At 33.1% G+C, this 19,269-nt stretch overlaps 1 protein-coding gene across 1 annotated transcript in view; it reads right to left on the bottom strand.

Moving 5' to 3' along the window:
* Positions 1-13,439: 13,439 nt before the first annotated feature.
* LOC113391580 (ankyrin repeat domain-containing protein 50) overlaps positions 13,440-19,269 on the bottom strand; it is a 60,194-nt gene continuing 54,364 nt past the window's right edge. The window contains exons 35-39 of the mRNA XM_064219995.1: positions 18,952-19,103; positions 18,740-18,866; positions 17,070-17,153; positions 14,097-14,167; positions 13,440-13,978 (exon numbers count right to left, since the gene is read on the bottom strand). Coding sequence (XP_064076065.1) covers positions 13,863-13,978; positions 14,097-14,167; positions 17,070-17,153; positions 18,740-18,866; positions 18,952-19,103 — 550 coding nt within the window. The 3' untranslated portion in view covers positions 13,440-13,862. The remainder of the gene's footprint in view (positions 13,979-14,096; positions 14,168-17,069; positions 17,154-18,739; positions 18,867-18,951; positions 19,104-19,269) is intronic.

The raw sequence follows: 19,269 nt of genomic DNA, 5'->3' as shown, positions 1-19,269 counted from the left end.
AACCTTATTGTTATAGTTATAAAGCACATTATTCGATGACAAAATATATACACATTATAGGTAAATTATTTTTTATTATATACGTTATGTAAACTTGGTTATGAAAACTTTATTTTATTTTCCATGATGGCCCAGTGGTTTTAAGACGTGAATTATATCCGATGGCGAGTTCAAACCCGACGATTAAATTATCATGTCCTTCATTTGTTTATAATTTTTTGAAGCCAGTGTAACTACGGGTAGTGAAATTAGTTTGACTAAAAAAAATACCTGCTGAGTTTCTTTCGCCGGTTCTTCTCAGGTCAGGGTGTTTCCTGTCCCGAGCCGGTGGTAGTGTTTAATTTGACTATCAATAAGTAAGTGTAATGCTTCTATATTGAATAAAGGAATTTGAGTTTGAGTTTAGTACAAGATTTTTTTGGTACAAGAGTTTGATATAAATAATATTTTTTATTAGAATTGTTAAAGAGCGTTTGTGTGCTAAAGGATATTACAACACTAATGGCTTTTTTGTTGACTGCACACCTTGGGAATGAAATGATCGCCTCCAGGCTGTTTCAAATAGCTAAAATATAATTATTATTGTACATGTAACATGGAAAAAAAAATATCCCGCTGAGTTTCTTCCGCCGGTTCTTCTCAGGTCCGACGTGTTAAATTCCGAACCGGTGGTAGATTTTTGACTTTGACTTTGATTTCGCTAATACCTATGGGTGGTGGTGACCACCTACCATCACGTGGTTCACGATCTGTCTACCTATATTATTTAAAAAAGCGTTGCTTTCCGCACGAGCTCTCAAACACACGTAATTATTTTATTTGCAATTTCGTCTCGCAATAAATATGACTTCATTTATGTTACATTCCCCAAATTAAATAACATATTATAATTGACCATTCCCTAAAGTTTACAAATTGAACGCTCAATTTGAAACGATTGTTGCGAATCGAACACAATACCGTCAGTATTCGAAGTCGGTACGCCACGCGTCCTCAATCAACGGATAATACTGTTCTTGCTTTGAGCAAATTGTTTTGACAGGAATAATTTGATTTTTGAAATTATTGTGAGGGGAGACACCTAAATATCGCATAATATAATAAATTATTGTTAATATATCTAATTAAGATCCTTTGATGTTGTTACGGGTGCTGCTACGGGTTATATACATATATAAATATATATATATTAAACATATGGTCAAACACATCTTAGATGCAGCGTCGTTCGTAAAACCGATCACATCCGAATTAATTTGACTTCAAAATCATCAATCTTTATTTATTTCTTACTAGCGACTCGACCCGGCTTCGCACGGGGCAATGCTGACACTAAATATACAACAGAATGTCTTACAACGTTCACAGTTTTTCAGACATTAGACAATACAAATACTATGTCTCTGCGTTTTAAATCTGTAATATCTTCGAAAATATTCGTTAAATTACAATTTCACTACCATTTAATCTACCGAGCAGAACCGGCAAGAAAATCAGTAGTTACTCTTTTTCAATCAAAACAAATTTAACAATGAATTCGCTGGATGGTTTTAATTGGACGAAAGGCGCTGCGTGGTTATAGAACTCGTAAGGGCAATTAGTATAACGAGGTTAATTTTTGAACTACATAGGTGTAGATGGCAGCGGAATTACGAAGAAAAGTAAAAAGTACTCAAAGGAGACTATGATTATGATGGAAACTAAAACTGCATTAGATTTTGCAGCCAGAAATCGAACCCGTTGATTTTGAAAAAAAAAACATCCTGTATTATTAAACACCATTCGATAGTGTCGCTAATACGGATCAAATGCTGGGAAGTAATGTCATATGGCAAATTTATGGAAAACGTTAAATTTTAATGTTATGCGTCTTTGAATCGTACATACATACAGGTATGGTGGTTCTTCGAAATGATAAAATCAATTCTTACGGCATAATGCATCAATACCTTGCAGCGTAATACATTAAAAAAAAAAGAGCGCGCGATCGCCTGTCAAAAAGGCTTGAGTGTATATTTTGGCGCGAAGTTTGGGTGCTCAGACTATTTCTGAGTCATAGAAAAATTTTTGTTTTAGTTGTTTTTTGTTATTAATTATTATTCCAATAAAGTAATTAATTATATTGTTATTATAAAGTCAAATAGTTATTAGTCTATACTTTTAAAAAACTACTGTTCACTTTGGTCGTTAAGTCTATGTAATTTTTTGAAAATTCGCCCAGTGTGAATTCGCCAGTTCTTTAGTAAAAAATATTGTCTAATTTCAAATTTATAGTATCTCTTTTGCAGATAAGGTCGCATTCAAAATATACCTATATAAAAAAAGAGTATTTCGTTATGTCGCTGTAAAATCTTAAGGACCGTAAGCTTATAATAAATAGATTATAAATTGTAAACATTAATATATTATTAATCGTAATACAAAATTTTACTTTGCGGTAGGGCTTTATGCTCGTCTAGTTAGGTTGTTCTCAATCATCTCATATTGTACCGCGAAGCAGTAATATTTAGTATTGTTGTATTTAGGTTTGAAGGGTGAGTGAGCCAGGACAACTAAAGCCACAAGGGACTTAACATCTTAGTTTGTAAGATTGGTGGTAGAATGGTCCATTAATACAGCGTCCATGCGTCTATATTTAATATTAATAAAAAAATTCATCCTGAAGAAGTCTATGACTTTTCATACGGTGACCCGTCTCAAACCCTCCCCTTCTCTCACCCTCATAATCCGAGAATTCAGCCGCAGAACCATCGACTCCGGGTTGATACAGATAATCTATCATCTTATTGAATCTAGGATCTTATATATATATCACCGTTAGATTACAATCTATCTCGTCAGATTGTAAACTGTCGAAATATTGTAAACCGTGAAATATGATTGCAATTTAACGCATTATTTTTACGGTGACATATACAAATATTAAAAATCATCATCCTACTATAATTTACCGTTATAACCAACGATAAAAATCGCAAAAGTATATTATCGTCCAAAAACATACAAACAAATAATTTAAACCGTCAGGAAATACTTTAGTTATTCTCGAACGATCTTACGTCAAAAGGACGTCACTTAAAGATTAAAGTTCCTTTCGTGTCAAAAGGATTCGTGACAGGAAATTTGAACAATAGACTGTTTGAACAACCCTCTAAGACGCGACACGCGCACGCCACGCGGCGGATAGCGGAACTACCCTCTTGTAAATTGACACCGAATCGTTTGTTTAACGACGCTGTCTCAAGTGCGGATTTGGATTACGCGGCTTTTATTTATAATTAGCGGTATTATTTTAATCTTCGTATTATATTCATAAGGTATGTATTGTATTAGGTGTATATCTTTATTTGTGGTTAGAAACGGGCAAGCACGACTGATTTCATGTAGTAATAACCCGAATTTACGCGATGGGTGGGACCGAGCGCTATCCGTGTCAGTCGGGGTACAATTTTACATATAAACACACACAAAGCATATTTAATTGGGACCGGAGACCAAATAAAATAATAAATTTAGGAAATAAATGTAACTAATTGTAGATAATATGACAAATTATATTATCATAAACTGTATAAATACTATAGTGTACACAGATCTATGGTAACATATTCATTAGCATTGGATTTATATTTTATATAAATATATATTATCTGTGTATTTATGCATCTGTCATCTCGAGTGACACACGTCGCAAAAGCGCGGGAAAAGAGGATATATAAAAATGGGCGCGCGGTGAAGACGGTGTGTGTGCACAGCGAGCTGATATTTAAATATAATATTTATTTTATTTAATTGGTAGATCGACTTTACATGTGAACATTACAAATACAATTCGAAGTTATTTCGATGTAGAAGGTATCATAAAATCTAACAAAGTCGTCTGACAAGTCAATGATTTCTTCTTCTCCAGTAAAATCAGCTTGTAGCATGCTAGTAATTCTTTTATTCCTTGTTTTGTAACAGAAATGCACTCTTCGTTGGACATATGCTTGACAAAATTGTTAACCATTTTTCAATTGAACCGAGGGCTTCTGACAAGTTTCCAACTGTCATTTGAACTGGATCCAACGAATCAAGATTCTCAACGTCTTCCTCTTGTTTACTCATTTTTATAATTGTAAGCTCCTGATTGTGGGAATCCAGCGGTTCTTGAACGTCATCACAACCCACTTCGAAATTTATTTGTCTACCAAGTTCGACAACGTCTTTGATCACATTGCCAATTTCATCAGGACCTGGCACTGATTCCGCCCAGTGCAGAAAATAAATAAACGGAGTTTTTTTCGAAACACTAAAAAAATTAAAAAATGCGCAAATACTGGATTCGCGTATGTCGAGGTAACGTAAGTCGGGGTATTACTGTTTTTATTCATAATTCATCTCGTGCTCGGCGGTGAAGGAAAACATGGTCCGGAAACCTGCATAACGGACACAACAAACCGTATTGGAGCCGCATTGGACATAAACATAAACATTCAATATTATAACCAACGTAAAATGTCTTATAAAGTCTCTAATTTTGTAACATGCTCACAAACAGTCCATAACCACTACATATTCGTTTTTAGTATATAATATAATAATATTATTATATACACATATATTATATACATAGCTACGTTTGACAGTTTCACTATATTTTTTAATTATCTTTTTAAATATAAAAGATAATTAAACATTGATCTTGGCAGGCAAGGCATCTCATGATAACGATATTCTTACACAAGACGACAAAAGGTCAAATAAACAACATCTGACATTGATTTGATGCGATATAATTGGTCGAGAGCTTGATTTTAAAAAAATGGCGTTTTGAATGTCTTTGAAACTGTTATCGGAACTTTAGAAATAAAATTAAAGTGGATATAAGTCGTTGAATTGAATAGTTTTGTGTTATAAATTATGATATATTCATTAAAACATGTTAACAGTGCACAATATAGCTGAGTTATTAGCGAATCGCATGAAATACGTAAATATAAAGTTTGTTTATCTTTATTCCTCCTTCGATTGGAACAGACTATATATTATATCAATATACATGTATTTAAACAAATACACTTTTTTAATTATTTGTAAATTGACAATGATCCAAGGATGTCAATCCCAAAGGGACGTTGAGGGTGAGAGCGTATCAAATTGCACGTAAGGGTTTTTTTATAGTAAGGGCAATTAGGCGGTTGTTTTGTTTGTTGGGTTTGAGGGATCGTTTGTTAAACATTTTTTTATCGTAACAGATTACGTATAAAGTTAATTATTTGTTATAATCTGTGCAACTGTTTTTTTAAGGGGATTATTTTACGTTTTATACAAGTTTGTTTAATTTATCTAGCGATGCACATATCGTAGGTTCGATTCTGAGCCGGGTCATTGTCGAAACTGTATTATTATCAGTAGTGAGTATTTGTGAAGTGATTAATACTGAAGAATCCCTCTGCATATACCCAACTCTAACAGCCTCCTGGCGTTCTTTCAAATATTTTATTTTAATCGACCATTCAATAACCATTTAAAATAAGTATTGGCAGACACTTACAAACTTAATTTGTAGTTATATTCCTGATGTTAAGTGCTTCTCCGCCCATAGACATTGGCGCTGTTAGAAATATTAACCATCCCTTACTTCGCCAATGCGCCACCAATCTTGGGAACTAAGCATAGTATAGTATACAGTAGTACAAAGTATCTTGCCGGTTTTCCTCGATAGAATCTACATAACGAACCGTTGCATGCTTCACTTTAGTTCTTTAAAATGACTATTCAAAAGCTATTGTAGAAGCTTACTTGAATAAAGTATATTTCGAGTTTTGATTTTGTAGTTACAGAATACAACAATAATTATTATTGCTGTTTGGCGGTAAAATATGTGATGAGTGGGTGGTACCCAGAAGGGTAGGTAATGGTAACTATACAAAGTCGAATAAGGTGAAATAAAACAATATATAAGAGAAATTATATATATTTCAATATATTTCTTCACGACATTTATATCGCACGGTACCATCTACATTATTTTCGTAAAAATCGTTTATATATAACCTAAATCACAATCCAACACACACTCGATTACAAAAAAGGTTTATAAATAAATAAATATGGCTACTATTTTTTTTTTATACAAAATAAGCGTTATTAAAAATTTGGCGGGAAATGTCTTTTGAAGGCGAATTGCTACCATTTTCTACTAAAATAGTAAAAAAAAATCTACTAAATCGGTAGTTCCAAGAATTAAAAGTTGTAAGAAATCAACAGGAATTCTAATTAGTAATGAAGAATGACTAAAAATTCGCATCCAAAAAACATTAGCGCCACGTAAACTCCAATTATACACTTATCAAATGCACGGAAATTACAATCAAAATACATATATATAAATATATTTTTTAATCCAAATGAAAAACAAAGGAAAAAATTTAACAGTATTAGAAATTCATTCAACGAAGTTAATTCCTATGTAAAGCTACATACACACTCAAAAGCTTGATAACTTTTTCTACTAATATATGTAACTTTGTAACAATATATTATAGCTTGTACACACTTGCTATATTGTGTTATTGTATTTTACAAGAGAATAAAACAAAGTTACACATCGTGGCATAAGTGTGGTTGCAGCGTTATGATCAACAAATGCAGGTCTAGACAAAGTCCATTCATTCGTTCATTTACAAGACAAAAAAAAATATCTATAATAATAAACCAGACATTATTTGTAATGTCTAACGGAAAAATCGCATAAAACATTTACGAGAAAATTCTGTGAGAGGTTTAAATATATAAGATTATTATATAAATAAAGTTTCAAATTCTCGCTTTGAATTAAGTTTATTTGACTAAGTGCGAAAGTAACTCTGTCTGTTGCTGTTTCACAAACCACTGATTAATTTGATAGAATTTGGTTTAAAGCAAGCTTGAACACCAAGGAAGGACATAGGCGATTTTTTAATGCCTACCACTTGAAACGACAACACTGGTATGTAAAAATTTATTTATTTGAAAAAAAAAAAGAGTGCATTTAAAAGAACATGTCTATGTTCATGTAGGTATTAATGTGCACTGACGACTCTAGATCAGTAGCGAAATATATATTATAATATTATTTGGTTTGTCTCGATTTTTCCTTTAGACATAAATACAGACATTACACGAATTAGTTTTTTTTACGAGACCCCCAATCGACCAATAGACAACTCAATAGCATTCGTCTAAACCCGCTCCGTTTTATCGAATCTATATTCCATAATACATACAAAAATCACTTAATAAGTTACAACGGAGTCCATTTAAACTAAAAATATAATATATTTAAGTAAATAGCAAGAATCCATCACAAAAAAAGATCTATACAACCTGACGAAATACTAAACCTTTGCACGATTTATTAAAAAAAAAAACCGTCAATAAAAATTATACAATTTATATTTGATCCAAACATTTGATAAACTATCGTGGTTTGTTATGTTCACTGTTGGAACGAAGTCCTTTGACACGGTTTACATCAGAGTGAACTAGCAAAATACATCACGTAACAAAAAGCGTTATGACACCCCCCCCCCCCTTAACTTTCCCTCCCTTTTTTGTTTAAATTCACTTGTGATTTCTATATATAGCAAAAGCAACTTCGTTCCAACCACGACACCTTTATTTTTTTTAAATAATGTCGTTCGACTTTACATAGAGCTGTGGAGTGTAGGGGGTAAGAAGGACCTTTGTCCCCGCAAATGTATGAAGGATGTCTAAGTTTCTCTTTCTAATACTCGGCATTAGAAAGAGAAACCTCATAGCTGTTTCTAACGACAGTAGAGACATCTTCGGATGACCTTTGTGAGGTACTATATACCTCTACACTCTAAACATAGTCACATATTACTATTAGAATATATAACGTAACTAATGTCCGTTCTGTATGTCTGTTCCCTAATGTCTGACACATAAGGCCCGTGACACATTTTTATACCAATTGTAGATGTATTAACAAATATTTATATAATAATGTTTTAGGTTAGGACCCGAATATATAAAACTTAGAACATATTCAATTGTAAATTTCACTAAATCGAAAAATAGCCTCAAAATATGACATGGCCTTTTTTTTTTACAAAAAAAAATATACCGAAAAAATTACAATGATTTCATATCGTATTGATACTGGGTCAATCTGAGGTCCTTTATAATAGATTTTTCTTAATTATTTAGTTTTTATTTAATTAGGACACTTTTACTAACCATTTCTTTACGTATCTACGAAAGATTTTTCTTTAAATATTCTAATATTAATACATTAGCAAATAAAATTAAATATCAAAATAATATGAACTCCACAAATCTTCACGATAAATTTAGAAATTGTATTATATATTTATTTTGTTCACTAGCAACATTAACGTTTATTATGTTTTCATCATATTTTACGCCTATATTTATTTTTAAGGTCGAAAGAAACTATTTTTTTTTACATTAAATTATAAAAAAAAAAATTTACAGCACCTATTCTATTGATTACAACGTAAAATACATTTGAATAAATTTTTATTCGTATTTTTAGGCTTCTTTAACTTGCAAAGAAGAAAAACGAAATGTAATTTTTGTTTATGTTTGAAATAAAACATTAATTATATAAATCAATAATAAAAATTAAAAAAAAAAAACATGTAAACCTTTTATACACATTTTCTTATAATTACTATTTACGAAAAATTATGTCACGAATATTAAAAAAAAATCACTCGCACCACATACATTGGTGTTGAAATACCGTACTTAATATATATTTTTTCTAATTTATATTTTTCAATCAATATATTTCATAAATCAAAAACATACTCCAAACCATCCATTTAAAAAAAACTATTCACAAATTATAAACAAAAGAAAAAACGTCACAAGTCTACATAACATCAAAATTTTAATGACATTAAAAAGACCGCGAAAAATTTTCTTGTTTATTTTTCATAGGTTTTTAATTTACATATATTCAATTTAAATGGATATTGCAAACATTTAATAGTCTGACGGAGCCGGAAGCTAGAAAAGGCTCTAAACACTCGCAGATACTTACATATAAATGTTTATCTATTGGTAAGTAGTAGGCACTAAAATATTTTGACAGAATTGTTTTTTTTTTTAATTCAAATTGTAACTTAAATACAATAAATTGTTATTAAGTAAGGAGTACATCTACATTTTTTTTTGACTATTTTTCCCATTTGGATTTACATTTTAATACGCACAAAAATATATCTAATCTACCAGTTAAACAGATGCACCTGCGTAATTTGGACTAGTATCTAAAATAATAGCATTTTTAATCTATATTTTAAAAAAAAACTATATTAGTTAACTTTGTTCAAGTTGAGATCAGGATTTTTAAACCCAACCGTGTAGAGTTGACTCTTCGTTACTAAGTTGGGGAATTGATAATAAAAAAAAATTGTACTAATAACAAATGCAATTTTGAAATGTTTAAATTTTTTAAATATACATAATACTGTTCACGATCAAACTACTGGAGAACCTAGTTTAGTAGTTTTTATGTAGGATTAGTTGGCAACATTATATATTTTTTTTATCGTATAGTATATATTCCACAAGCTTTTATTTAACTCGACTTGTTCGAATGTGTAGGGCGAATCTTATAAATGAATTATCAACAGTGTTATATAATAATTTTAGTACACAGATTAAATAAAAGCTTGTTTAAACTTATTTTTAAATAAATGATTTGCCACGATTCGATTATACGACGCTAATAAAATATATATTTTATTGATTACACTTTAGTAGAACTAGTAATAGGTTAATTCAAGGAAATATTACACTTTGTCTAAATTATACGTATGATATAACGACGTTTGATTGGTTTAATTTATTTCAATACAATATATACTGCATTGTAAACAAAAGAAAATGTTGTTGCTGTCATTGTAGTAAGTAATATTTAAGGAGTAAGTTTGACAGTAATCTCTCAATACGATACCAGTGATACGCTTCTTTGATACGTGCCTTCTTTAAATATATCACTGACAAGCACTGAATGTACATTGATTCGTGTTTATAATTAATCTCGAGCTCGGTGAAGGTAAGCCGAGAAGCACGCGAGGAAACCTGCATGTGTCTGAATTCAATCCATTGTATTGGGGTAGCGTGGTCGAATAATCTCCAACAATTCTCCACAGTGCGAGAGGAGGCCTAAGCACTGGTACATTTACTAGCTATTATTTCCTTTTTAAAATTTTATAATTGTTGTAGTCAATATCACTCATCGCGTGCTCAATTTATTTAAATTAATTTCTTATTTCATCACTGATTCCTCTTATTGTGAGGAATGTGATAAAATCTAGGATGCGTATCATATAGTAATGGAATGTATCCGGAACGAACCATTACGTTCTGAAATATTTATGTCCAATGGGGTTATTAGAGAAGTCGGGGGATTAAACTATGTCCTGGCATATCCTTTGTCCGCGGGTGCCAGGGCTCTCTCGAGCCTGGAGCCTCGAGATCTGGAGTCTCTCGTTCTACCTACCCTCCATACCATACGCATATTGTTAGTCAGTCCTCGATCACACGGTAATTATACTCGACACGTAAAAAAAAAATCGTCCTATTTTTTTTTTTAATCGGGGCCCGTCTTAACCTAATCCGATTCTGGTCATATAAGTGGTTCAGCCCGGGACCTAGATGACTAAGGCCTAGCCTAGATGGTTAAACCCGGCCCTGCGTATCAAAATAGCGTATCACAGTTATTTCTTACATAACACTTCAACTCTTTGTTTACATATCGTATAAATTGAATTGTAATAAACCACACCTACGTGTTACAATAACATTAACTTTAAATATATTTTTAGACAATTCTAAAAATACAGTTTTACAAATAATATGGATGATAAGGCATACGTTGTTACATATTTTCTTTAGCAGTTCAGCTCTTAAATTACTTTTAGGTACATTAGGTGAAACGCCTTTTAATTTAGTATTAGTAATGAACCCTATGTCAACTACGTATATTATGCAGTCGTTAGTAAAACTCTGCCGAAATATACTAAAATGTAGACGCATTCAGATCTGTCTGTTTGAATGCCAGTGTAATGGCATGTACAGAATATTCGCCAGTTGTAATACACTTGACAGATTATGATTAACACGTCACGTAGTATTTCTCCAAGTAAATGACAGTTTTGATCAGTGAGCCCTGTAAAGGTATCCACAGTGGCAATCGTCTAACAATATTTTTATACTTATGATTGAAATGTATTTTTTTTAAATATTGTTAGCAATAAAAAAAAATAATGCAAGTCGATCGATAATTATTTTAGTAGTTTTGTTGAGACTTATTTGAACTTACGTCGTTTATCGAAGACAACGTTCATTGTCTGATCATAAGTTTCATTTCGAAAAATGTTCATATTTTTTCAGAATAAAACGACTCTGATGACAGATTAGGATGAAACTAGAACGCTTTGAAGATTAAATAGGCCTTAGGCCCTTTTGCGCCTAAAATTAGTTTTCCTCCAAAAATGATGTAACATTTGTAATAGAACGACATTAACTACACTAAACCTGACTTAGGATAGAATGTGATATTCTCATCGCTGATTATAACCGAGAATGAATTCATATAATGTATGTTCGATTACAGAAAGTCTCTCGAAGTGAGATTCAGTTCTTTAAGTTTAGTAAAGATATCATATCAATTAGTTTAATGGCTTTTATTTATGCTAACCAGGCACAGATTATTTCCCCAATTGCCCGTAAAACCGATTCAATCACAAGAGGAGTAAAGGTAAATAAACAGCCTTGACCTTGAATTGACGCTATGCCATTGGTCGAGAGCTTGAGTAATCTATGGCATTGTGAAATCGTGGCGTTTTGAATGTCAGCTAAGATGTTATCGGTACTTTGTAAGTAAAATTAAAGTGGATGTATCTAGTTCAGTGGAAGTGTTGTATTATAAATATAGATATATTTAACAAGGACTGTTTGTAGTTCATATAGCTGAGCTATTAGCGAATCGCATGGAATATTTAAATCTAGGGTTTGTTTATCGTTAGTCCTACTTCCGTTGGAATAGAGATGGATGGAAGATGAGGATTCAATTTGAAAAACACTTAAACATCACAGATATAAATCATTATAAAATCGTTCCAAATTCTGTTTAAATAAGACTCGTAGTGGAGCTCTGTATGAGTAGCTGTACCGATAGCAGCACTATACAATTGTATATATTTGCAATTTATAAATTTAACCCAAAATATGTGCTTGAATGATGAATTTGGAAAATGAATCTTGTATTCAGAATATTAATAATATAATTCAGTTAATTATTTGTCTGACGTTACAATCGTAAAAGCAGCGTAACGAACTTTTAAAACATTCTGACAACATTTCGAGCAGATATTAGCTCTTACGAATGACATTTCTTCCAAAAACATATATAAATTACATCGATTCATCCCTTTCTTAAATAATGTATTTGTATGTGATAGAGGGAGAGCGTTATATGATTTGATATTATGTAAAATAATCCGTTTAGTTTCATTAGAGGCCAACGTACAGTTTACACGATGATCAATCAATCAAAGGTTAATGAAAATGATTTCGTAAAACATTTTTTTAAAAAGTGTTTACAAATAAGACGAAAGCACGAAATAGCACGAGCGAGCGCGCGAGCGAGAGCGCGGAACGAGCGACAGAGAGGCACGACCGGCCGGAGCGTTCGGCTCGAGACGCATCCATCTCTCTCTCTCCCGCCATTGGCCGCTGCGTCCGAGCAGTACGGTATATCACGTACAATTATCGTCCGTAAACCGACTTAACAGATAACCTATTTTTAATGTAAAGGACGCCTCTCATCTCGTGTCAAACGTTGTATGAGAAAATGCGTAGATTAAAAACTAGTGAAGGTTAAAATCTAGCACAGATAAAATATTAGACAGAATCTTCGAAGAGATTGTTATATGCGCGCCTTACATCTGAGTTCTTTTTTAAATTATATGCGAAATAATTTTGAGTCAGTCATTTAAAAAGCCATTATTCGAATAAAATCAGTCGAATTAAAATCAAGCCGAGATGGCCCAGTAAGCCGAGATGGCCCAGTGGTTAGAACGCGTGCATCTTAACCGATGATTTCGGGTTCAAACCCAGGCAGGCACCACTGAATTTACATGTGCTTAATTTGTTTATAATTCATCTCGTGCTCGGCGGTGAAGGAAAACATCGTGAGGAAACCTGCATGTGTCTAATTTCAACGAAATTCTGCCACATGTGTATTCCACCAACCCGCATAGGAGCAGCGTGGTGGAATATGCTCCATACCCTCTCCTCAACGGGAGAAGAGGCCTTAGCCCAGCAGTGGGAAATTTACAGGCTGATTATGTTATGTTTATGTTATGAATTAAAATCGATATTTAAAAAAAATAATTGTATCCTATTCGATATTATGTAACTCAACTAAGACTTCAAATATGAATGTATTATTTACGTTTTTCTAATCGAATAATCGATGGCAAAATTTTGATGACTCTGTAACCTAATAACTTAATTAAAAGAAACGATTCTTATTCGATATTGCGTTATGCAATTATGAAATCGATTATGTAAACCGCATCTTAGTATATTTACGTATTTAAATCGCAGAAATGTTTACAATATAATGACTTTTCTCGGAAACCAATATTACACTTTAAAAAAATAATAATCGATTCCTACTCGATATTATGTATCTCAATTATGTAAGCCACAACTCGCTCAAATTGCCGTATGTAGCAAATATCACAAATAATATAGCCAATTAAAGCGTCTACAATATGAAACGTTGTTCAAACATCTTAACATCTACCGTCCTTGTCTACTGCATGTATTTATAGCGGCGTCTCTTTCCTCCACTGGAACGCGTTGGTTTTGACGGCTGGGTTGGAGGAGCTGGCGCTGGCGGCCAACGCGACGCCAGTGCGACGAATATTCGCAGCTGCATTATCTGTTCGAGGGGAAAATATTATTAAAACTTTAATTTTGGTTTGTTTATGAAGTTACGAGTTGAAAACAATGTTTTTATAAGGCACACGTTTATTTGAATACGTAGTATATATCCTTACCAAGGCCGTTTCTAACGTTGGCGACGAGACGCATCGCCGGGTTTGTCACGATGCCATTTCGCTTGTTTTTACTGTGAACAAAAATAAATTAATATAACAATATGTCAATATAAAACACTAACGTATATTTATTTATAAATCTGTACGCTTACATGTAAACGAATTTCTAAGCGTTTGGGCCCGATTTGCGATGACTTTTTTGTGTATTTGAGTGTAATTTTGGGTGATTTAGATTGGTCCTTGTAGATTGTACTGCGATCGGGGTATAAATACAATTATTATTACATCCGGACGAAGTCTGGACTAGGAACTAGTATATATAGTTTAAATGAAAAACGGAGTAACGTACACGTACAGTATATGGTAGATTATTTTCATTATAAAATTAGTTTCTTCATTTCGAATAAAAATTAAATTAATTTTAAAACGAATTATGCCCTACAAGTGCACAATTTATTTTATAAAATATTTTAATAATATATGTATTATTTTTACAAGTGATACTAGTAGTACTTATATAAATACAAAGTACAGTTCTTCTGCTTTCAAGTACATAATATTATTATATTTACATAATAATACCCTCAATATATTACAGACTTTTAATAACTTCGAATGTTAGTGCTTATACATCGTTACGTATAAGCACTAACATTCGAAGTAAAATACAACAAAGCTTGATTCAACATGGCGGCCGTTAGTGTAATTCTCATATTCATATTGAACACTTGGAGAACATATTTGCGAGTTTCCTTCTCGCTAGAGGCAGCTTTCCGAAACAGTGGCAGTGTTCAAATATTTACGACTCAATAATGCTGTGTTGCTAAGTTTACTTGAATAAAACATTTGAGTTGATTTGATTTGTCAGCTTCACTGATAGTCGCGTAATTTTCTATTGTTAGAACTGTGTACTGTATCCACAACAATTACAATTTCGTCTCATTTTTTATTGAAACAACAGTTTAAATAGGTGAATTTGTTCTGTAGACTTGTCTAGCACACACAGAGTATCTGTTTTACATGAAACGAAACCGGCAATGGCAGATATTTTAACTCAGCGTTCAAACCGTAACGAATATATGATGAGTGGGTGGTACCTACCCATAAAGTACTGCCACCTAATAAATGTTAACAATAAACACACACTTATTAGTACATGCAATCCGACACCATTTATATCATGTAACTGCCACTAAAGTTCACACAAATTAAAGTATAATAACCCATAGCCAGAAAGACCTATAACACGACTTCAAAGAATTGTCTCCTGGCACAAGACAATAATAAAATTGGAGTGTCTGTTTGTGATATTAAAATAACCGCCTTTTACTAAATGTATACACGGTACATATATCAAAAAAAATTTATTCAATTTTTGTCTGTTTGTTGTTAACTTGTTGATAGTCCACTATCGATAGACTACCGATAGACTATCCATATTTAAGGTGTATCGATAATCTATCGATAATATTGTCACGTGTAAATACTATCGACAGTATCGATAGCTCCCCATGAGCAAAACTATTGATAGCATTGCAAAAACCATTACTTTTAACGTAAACTATCGATAAATCAAAAAATAATCAATCAAAAAATAACGATACTATCGATATCCTGAATAGTTTTCGAGGTCAACTATCGATAGTCAAACTATCGATATTTCTCCAACGCTGGCGCTAACCATCGACACGACGCTCCGCTAAATCTTGACAGTTACGAGTAGTTGTCAAATCTAGTTCCGACGTAAATAAACTATTGAATATTTTATTTTGTCACCAGTACTAACTGCGAAATCGGTTAAGCGTGATCGGTTGTGTGGAACTTGTTTAAAACACACCTATAAAGTTTGACCAACATTTACTAGCACATGTGAAATATTATATAAACCGGATCCTTTTCCAATCCAAGTTACGAAATAATCCTTTAGTGGCAATTGACAAAATAATGGTTTGTACGATATCAGTGAATTAATAAAGCTAGGCATGTTATTATGTATATGAAAAGCGAGTTATTAAGAAATACTTATAATTAACAAACACAACCCAAAGTTATTTACGTAAATAGTTAAACAATACAAGTATTTTTTTTAATTATTGGTTATTCGATGCTATATGGACATAACACCGATATGCACTGGCAGTGTCAGAAATATTAACCATAATTTAAAACGTCATTGCGCTACAAACCTTGGAACTAAGATGTCATGTCTCTTGCGCCTGTAATTACGCTCACTGACCCTTCAAACCGAAACAAAACAATTCTAAGTATTGCTGTTTGTCGGTAGAATATCTTGAGTGAGTGGTAACTACAAGGGGTTGCACAAAGCCATACCACTGAATAGTTATTTATAATGTCAAATAGTTTTTTTATAATACATACACGTTAATTAATATATGTTAAATATATGTATATATCAAATCAGAACTGCCCAGGTTACAGTCATATATGTAAAAGTCAATTTCTTTTATTTTAATAGACGCAACCATTAAATATATACGAAAATAATCTACACGGAAATTCAAAATTTTTTGTATAACAATAATATATAAATATCATATATATATATAAGGTATATTCAGCAGTGATAAGGATGACATTGAATGAATGTATGTAACTTAGTTACAGCATAAACCAGCCGACTTCTGCAGTTACTCAAACAAATAATTACAGCTGTGATATTTCTATAGTTTAATAAATAATGTATCTTATTACTCCACAGTTAAGTGCAATCTTCAAATAATAAATAATTGAAAAACAAGCGACTAAATTTGAACTCTTCGACATACATTTAAAGTTGAATATTGCATGACAATATACAAATGCTACACAGATAATATGACGTCACTACGAATTCAAAATGGCGGCTGTAAATGACATTTCAAAAATAATAGTATTAAATCTTAGTTGTTTGTTTAAGAAACTATAAAAATACCACAGTGTAATATTAAACGATAACCCGTCCTTGTCACTCACGTTTGTTTAAATATCCTGCCTCTCGCTCGCCCGAGACTGCCCATTATTCGTTTGTACGCGATCCGCGTCGACAAAACCACCTCGCTACATATATATTTACAAGAAAAATAAAAATATATTCAAAATAAATATAATTTATATACTTAGATCATTAATTTAAAAATACATAAGTTAATTTTGATTCATAAAAACTAACTGATTTTCTTGGCGGTTCTTGTCGGTAGAATCTACATTCAAAACTGGTACCTTTATGTTCTTGGAAGAGCCTACTCGGATAAAGTACATTTTGTATTTTGATGTCATAATAACTTAGCATCGTATTGTCACATCACCATTCATGAGCAGGCCACGTGATAGTAAGTGGTCACCACCACCCGTAGACATCGATGCCGTAAGAAATTTTAACCATTCCTTACATCTCCAATGCGCCACCGACATTGTGAACTAAGTCATTATGTCTCTTGTGCCCGTTACACTGGTACACTGACCCTTTACAAAGTATTGCTGCTTGGTAGATTATATGATGAGTGGGTGGTACCTACCCAGACTATCTTAAAGCCTTACCACCAAGTTTGTTTATGAGATAAGCACTTTCAAACTAACTCATGAACTTTATTATATAAACTGTTCTTTTCGTTTTAACTACAGTTAAACGATATACGTCCACTTCCGTAAAAATGACGTCACACAGATTTTTTTTTTAATTTATAAATACTATCAACTGCATCGATAATATTTCTCACTCATAGTAACATGTCTAAACAAACATACTCTTCAGCTTAGTAATATTAGTAAATATATAGATACACCCAACAGCCAGTAAATATCCCACCGCTGGGCAATCCTCGCCTCGTCCCACACTAAGCTTTATGTAATATACAGTATATATATTAACCCAACTACTATATTATGGATAAAATAAGCATATTTATGTTTTAAATATTTTACATCATGCGACATACGGTTTTTGTTTAACATTTAGTTACTGAGAGTTATTGAACAACATCTGTTAACACATCAACAACACATATATAACAATATAAAAAATAACATATATTTAATCTAACAGGCGCGCGCGGCTTCGCTTGCGTTTTCGGATCGGTCGTCTGTAAAGTCAGTGTAAGGACGATAATTGTGCGGGATACCGTCCGTCCTGCTCGGACGCAGCGGCCGATGGCGGAAGAGAGAGATAGATGCGTCACGAGCCGAACGTTCGGGCCCGTCGTGCCTCTCTGTCGCTCGTGCCGCGCTCTCGCTCGCTCAATGAGTCCTGCTATTTCGTGCGTGCGGCCGGCGTTCGTCGGTTTATAAGACGTTATCACGCCAAAAGGTAACCTATGTCCTTCCTCGATGGTTTACATTGGACAGTACACAGCGGTACATACATACGTATAAAATTAAGCCGCTTGCCGCCGTCTCTACGCTTAGATCTTTTACCCTATGCAACGGACTTTAATGTGGTTTACATCAATAGAGTCATTCAAGAGGAAGGTTTGCATGTACAAAATATGCATATTGTAGTAGAGAAAAGCCAAGAACGTCCAATTTCCTGGCCGGAAAAAGCAAGAGTTTGTCTTTCCAAGTTTGTTCTTCAATTTAAAAGTTGTATTGTACCCGTGTGAAGTCGGGACGGGTTGCTAGTGAAATATATGTTTATCAGTTCGCTTTACCTGTCCTGTCGCTCCGTCGCGGGCTTGTCACGTCCGCGACCGAGTATGATGCGCATGTGAGTGTCTCTGTTGAAGTGCGTGTCGGACACCGTCGGCTGCACGTTGGTAAGGCTGGGGGGTTGCGACCCTGAAAAAATAATCCAAATATTATAGATTTTAACAAGCGCGGTGACACAAAGAAATGTATACACGGATAACCCGTTCGCACCCACCGGGTAAGGGCGAAGGACTCCTCGGTTCGCTAGGGCTCCTCGGCGGCGACGCATACAGCGGACTAGCCGTCCCGTGTCTCTGTTCGCGTCGTCTATCCCTTTCACACGCGTAGCCGCGGAGTTCGACGTCTCGTTCGTTTGCAACGTAACTTCTGTAAAGGTAAATAATTTATAATGTACTAAGACGATGTATAATTCGTATAATACGGTAGTTTGGATTGATATAAAATATTATTTAATATAAATCATAATCAAGGTCACAGTAATGGATATCTCACGACACGTTTCGTAACAATTTTTTTTTGTTTTTTTAAACAG

The sequence above is a fragment of the Vanessa tameamea genome, chromosome 30 (assembly GCF_037043105.1).
Source record: "Vanessa tameamea isolate UH-Manoa-2023 chromosome 30, ilVanTame1 primary haplotype, whole genome shotgun sequence".
Taxonomy (NCBI): Eukaryota; Metazoa; Arthropoda; class Insecta; order Lepidoptera; family Nymphalidae; genus Vanessa; species Vanessa tameamea.
Note: the sequence above shows the minus strand (reverse complement) of the source record. Positions and strands in the feature narration are given on the sequence as shown.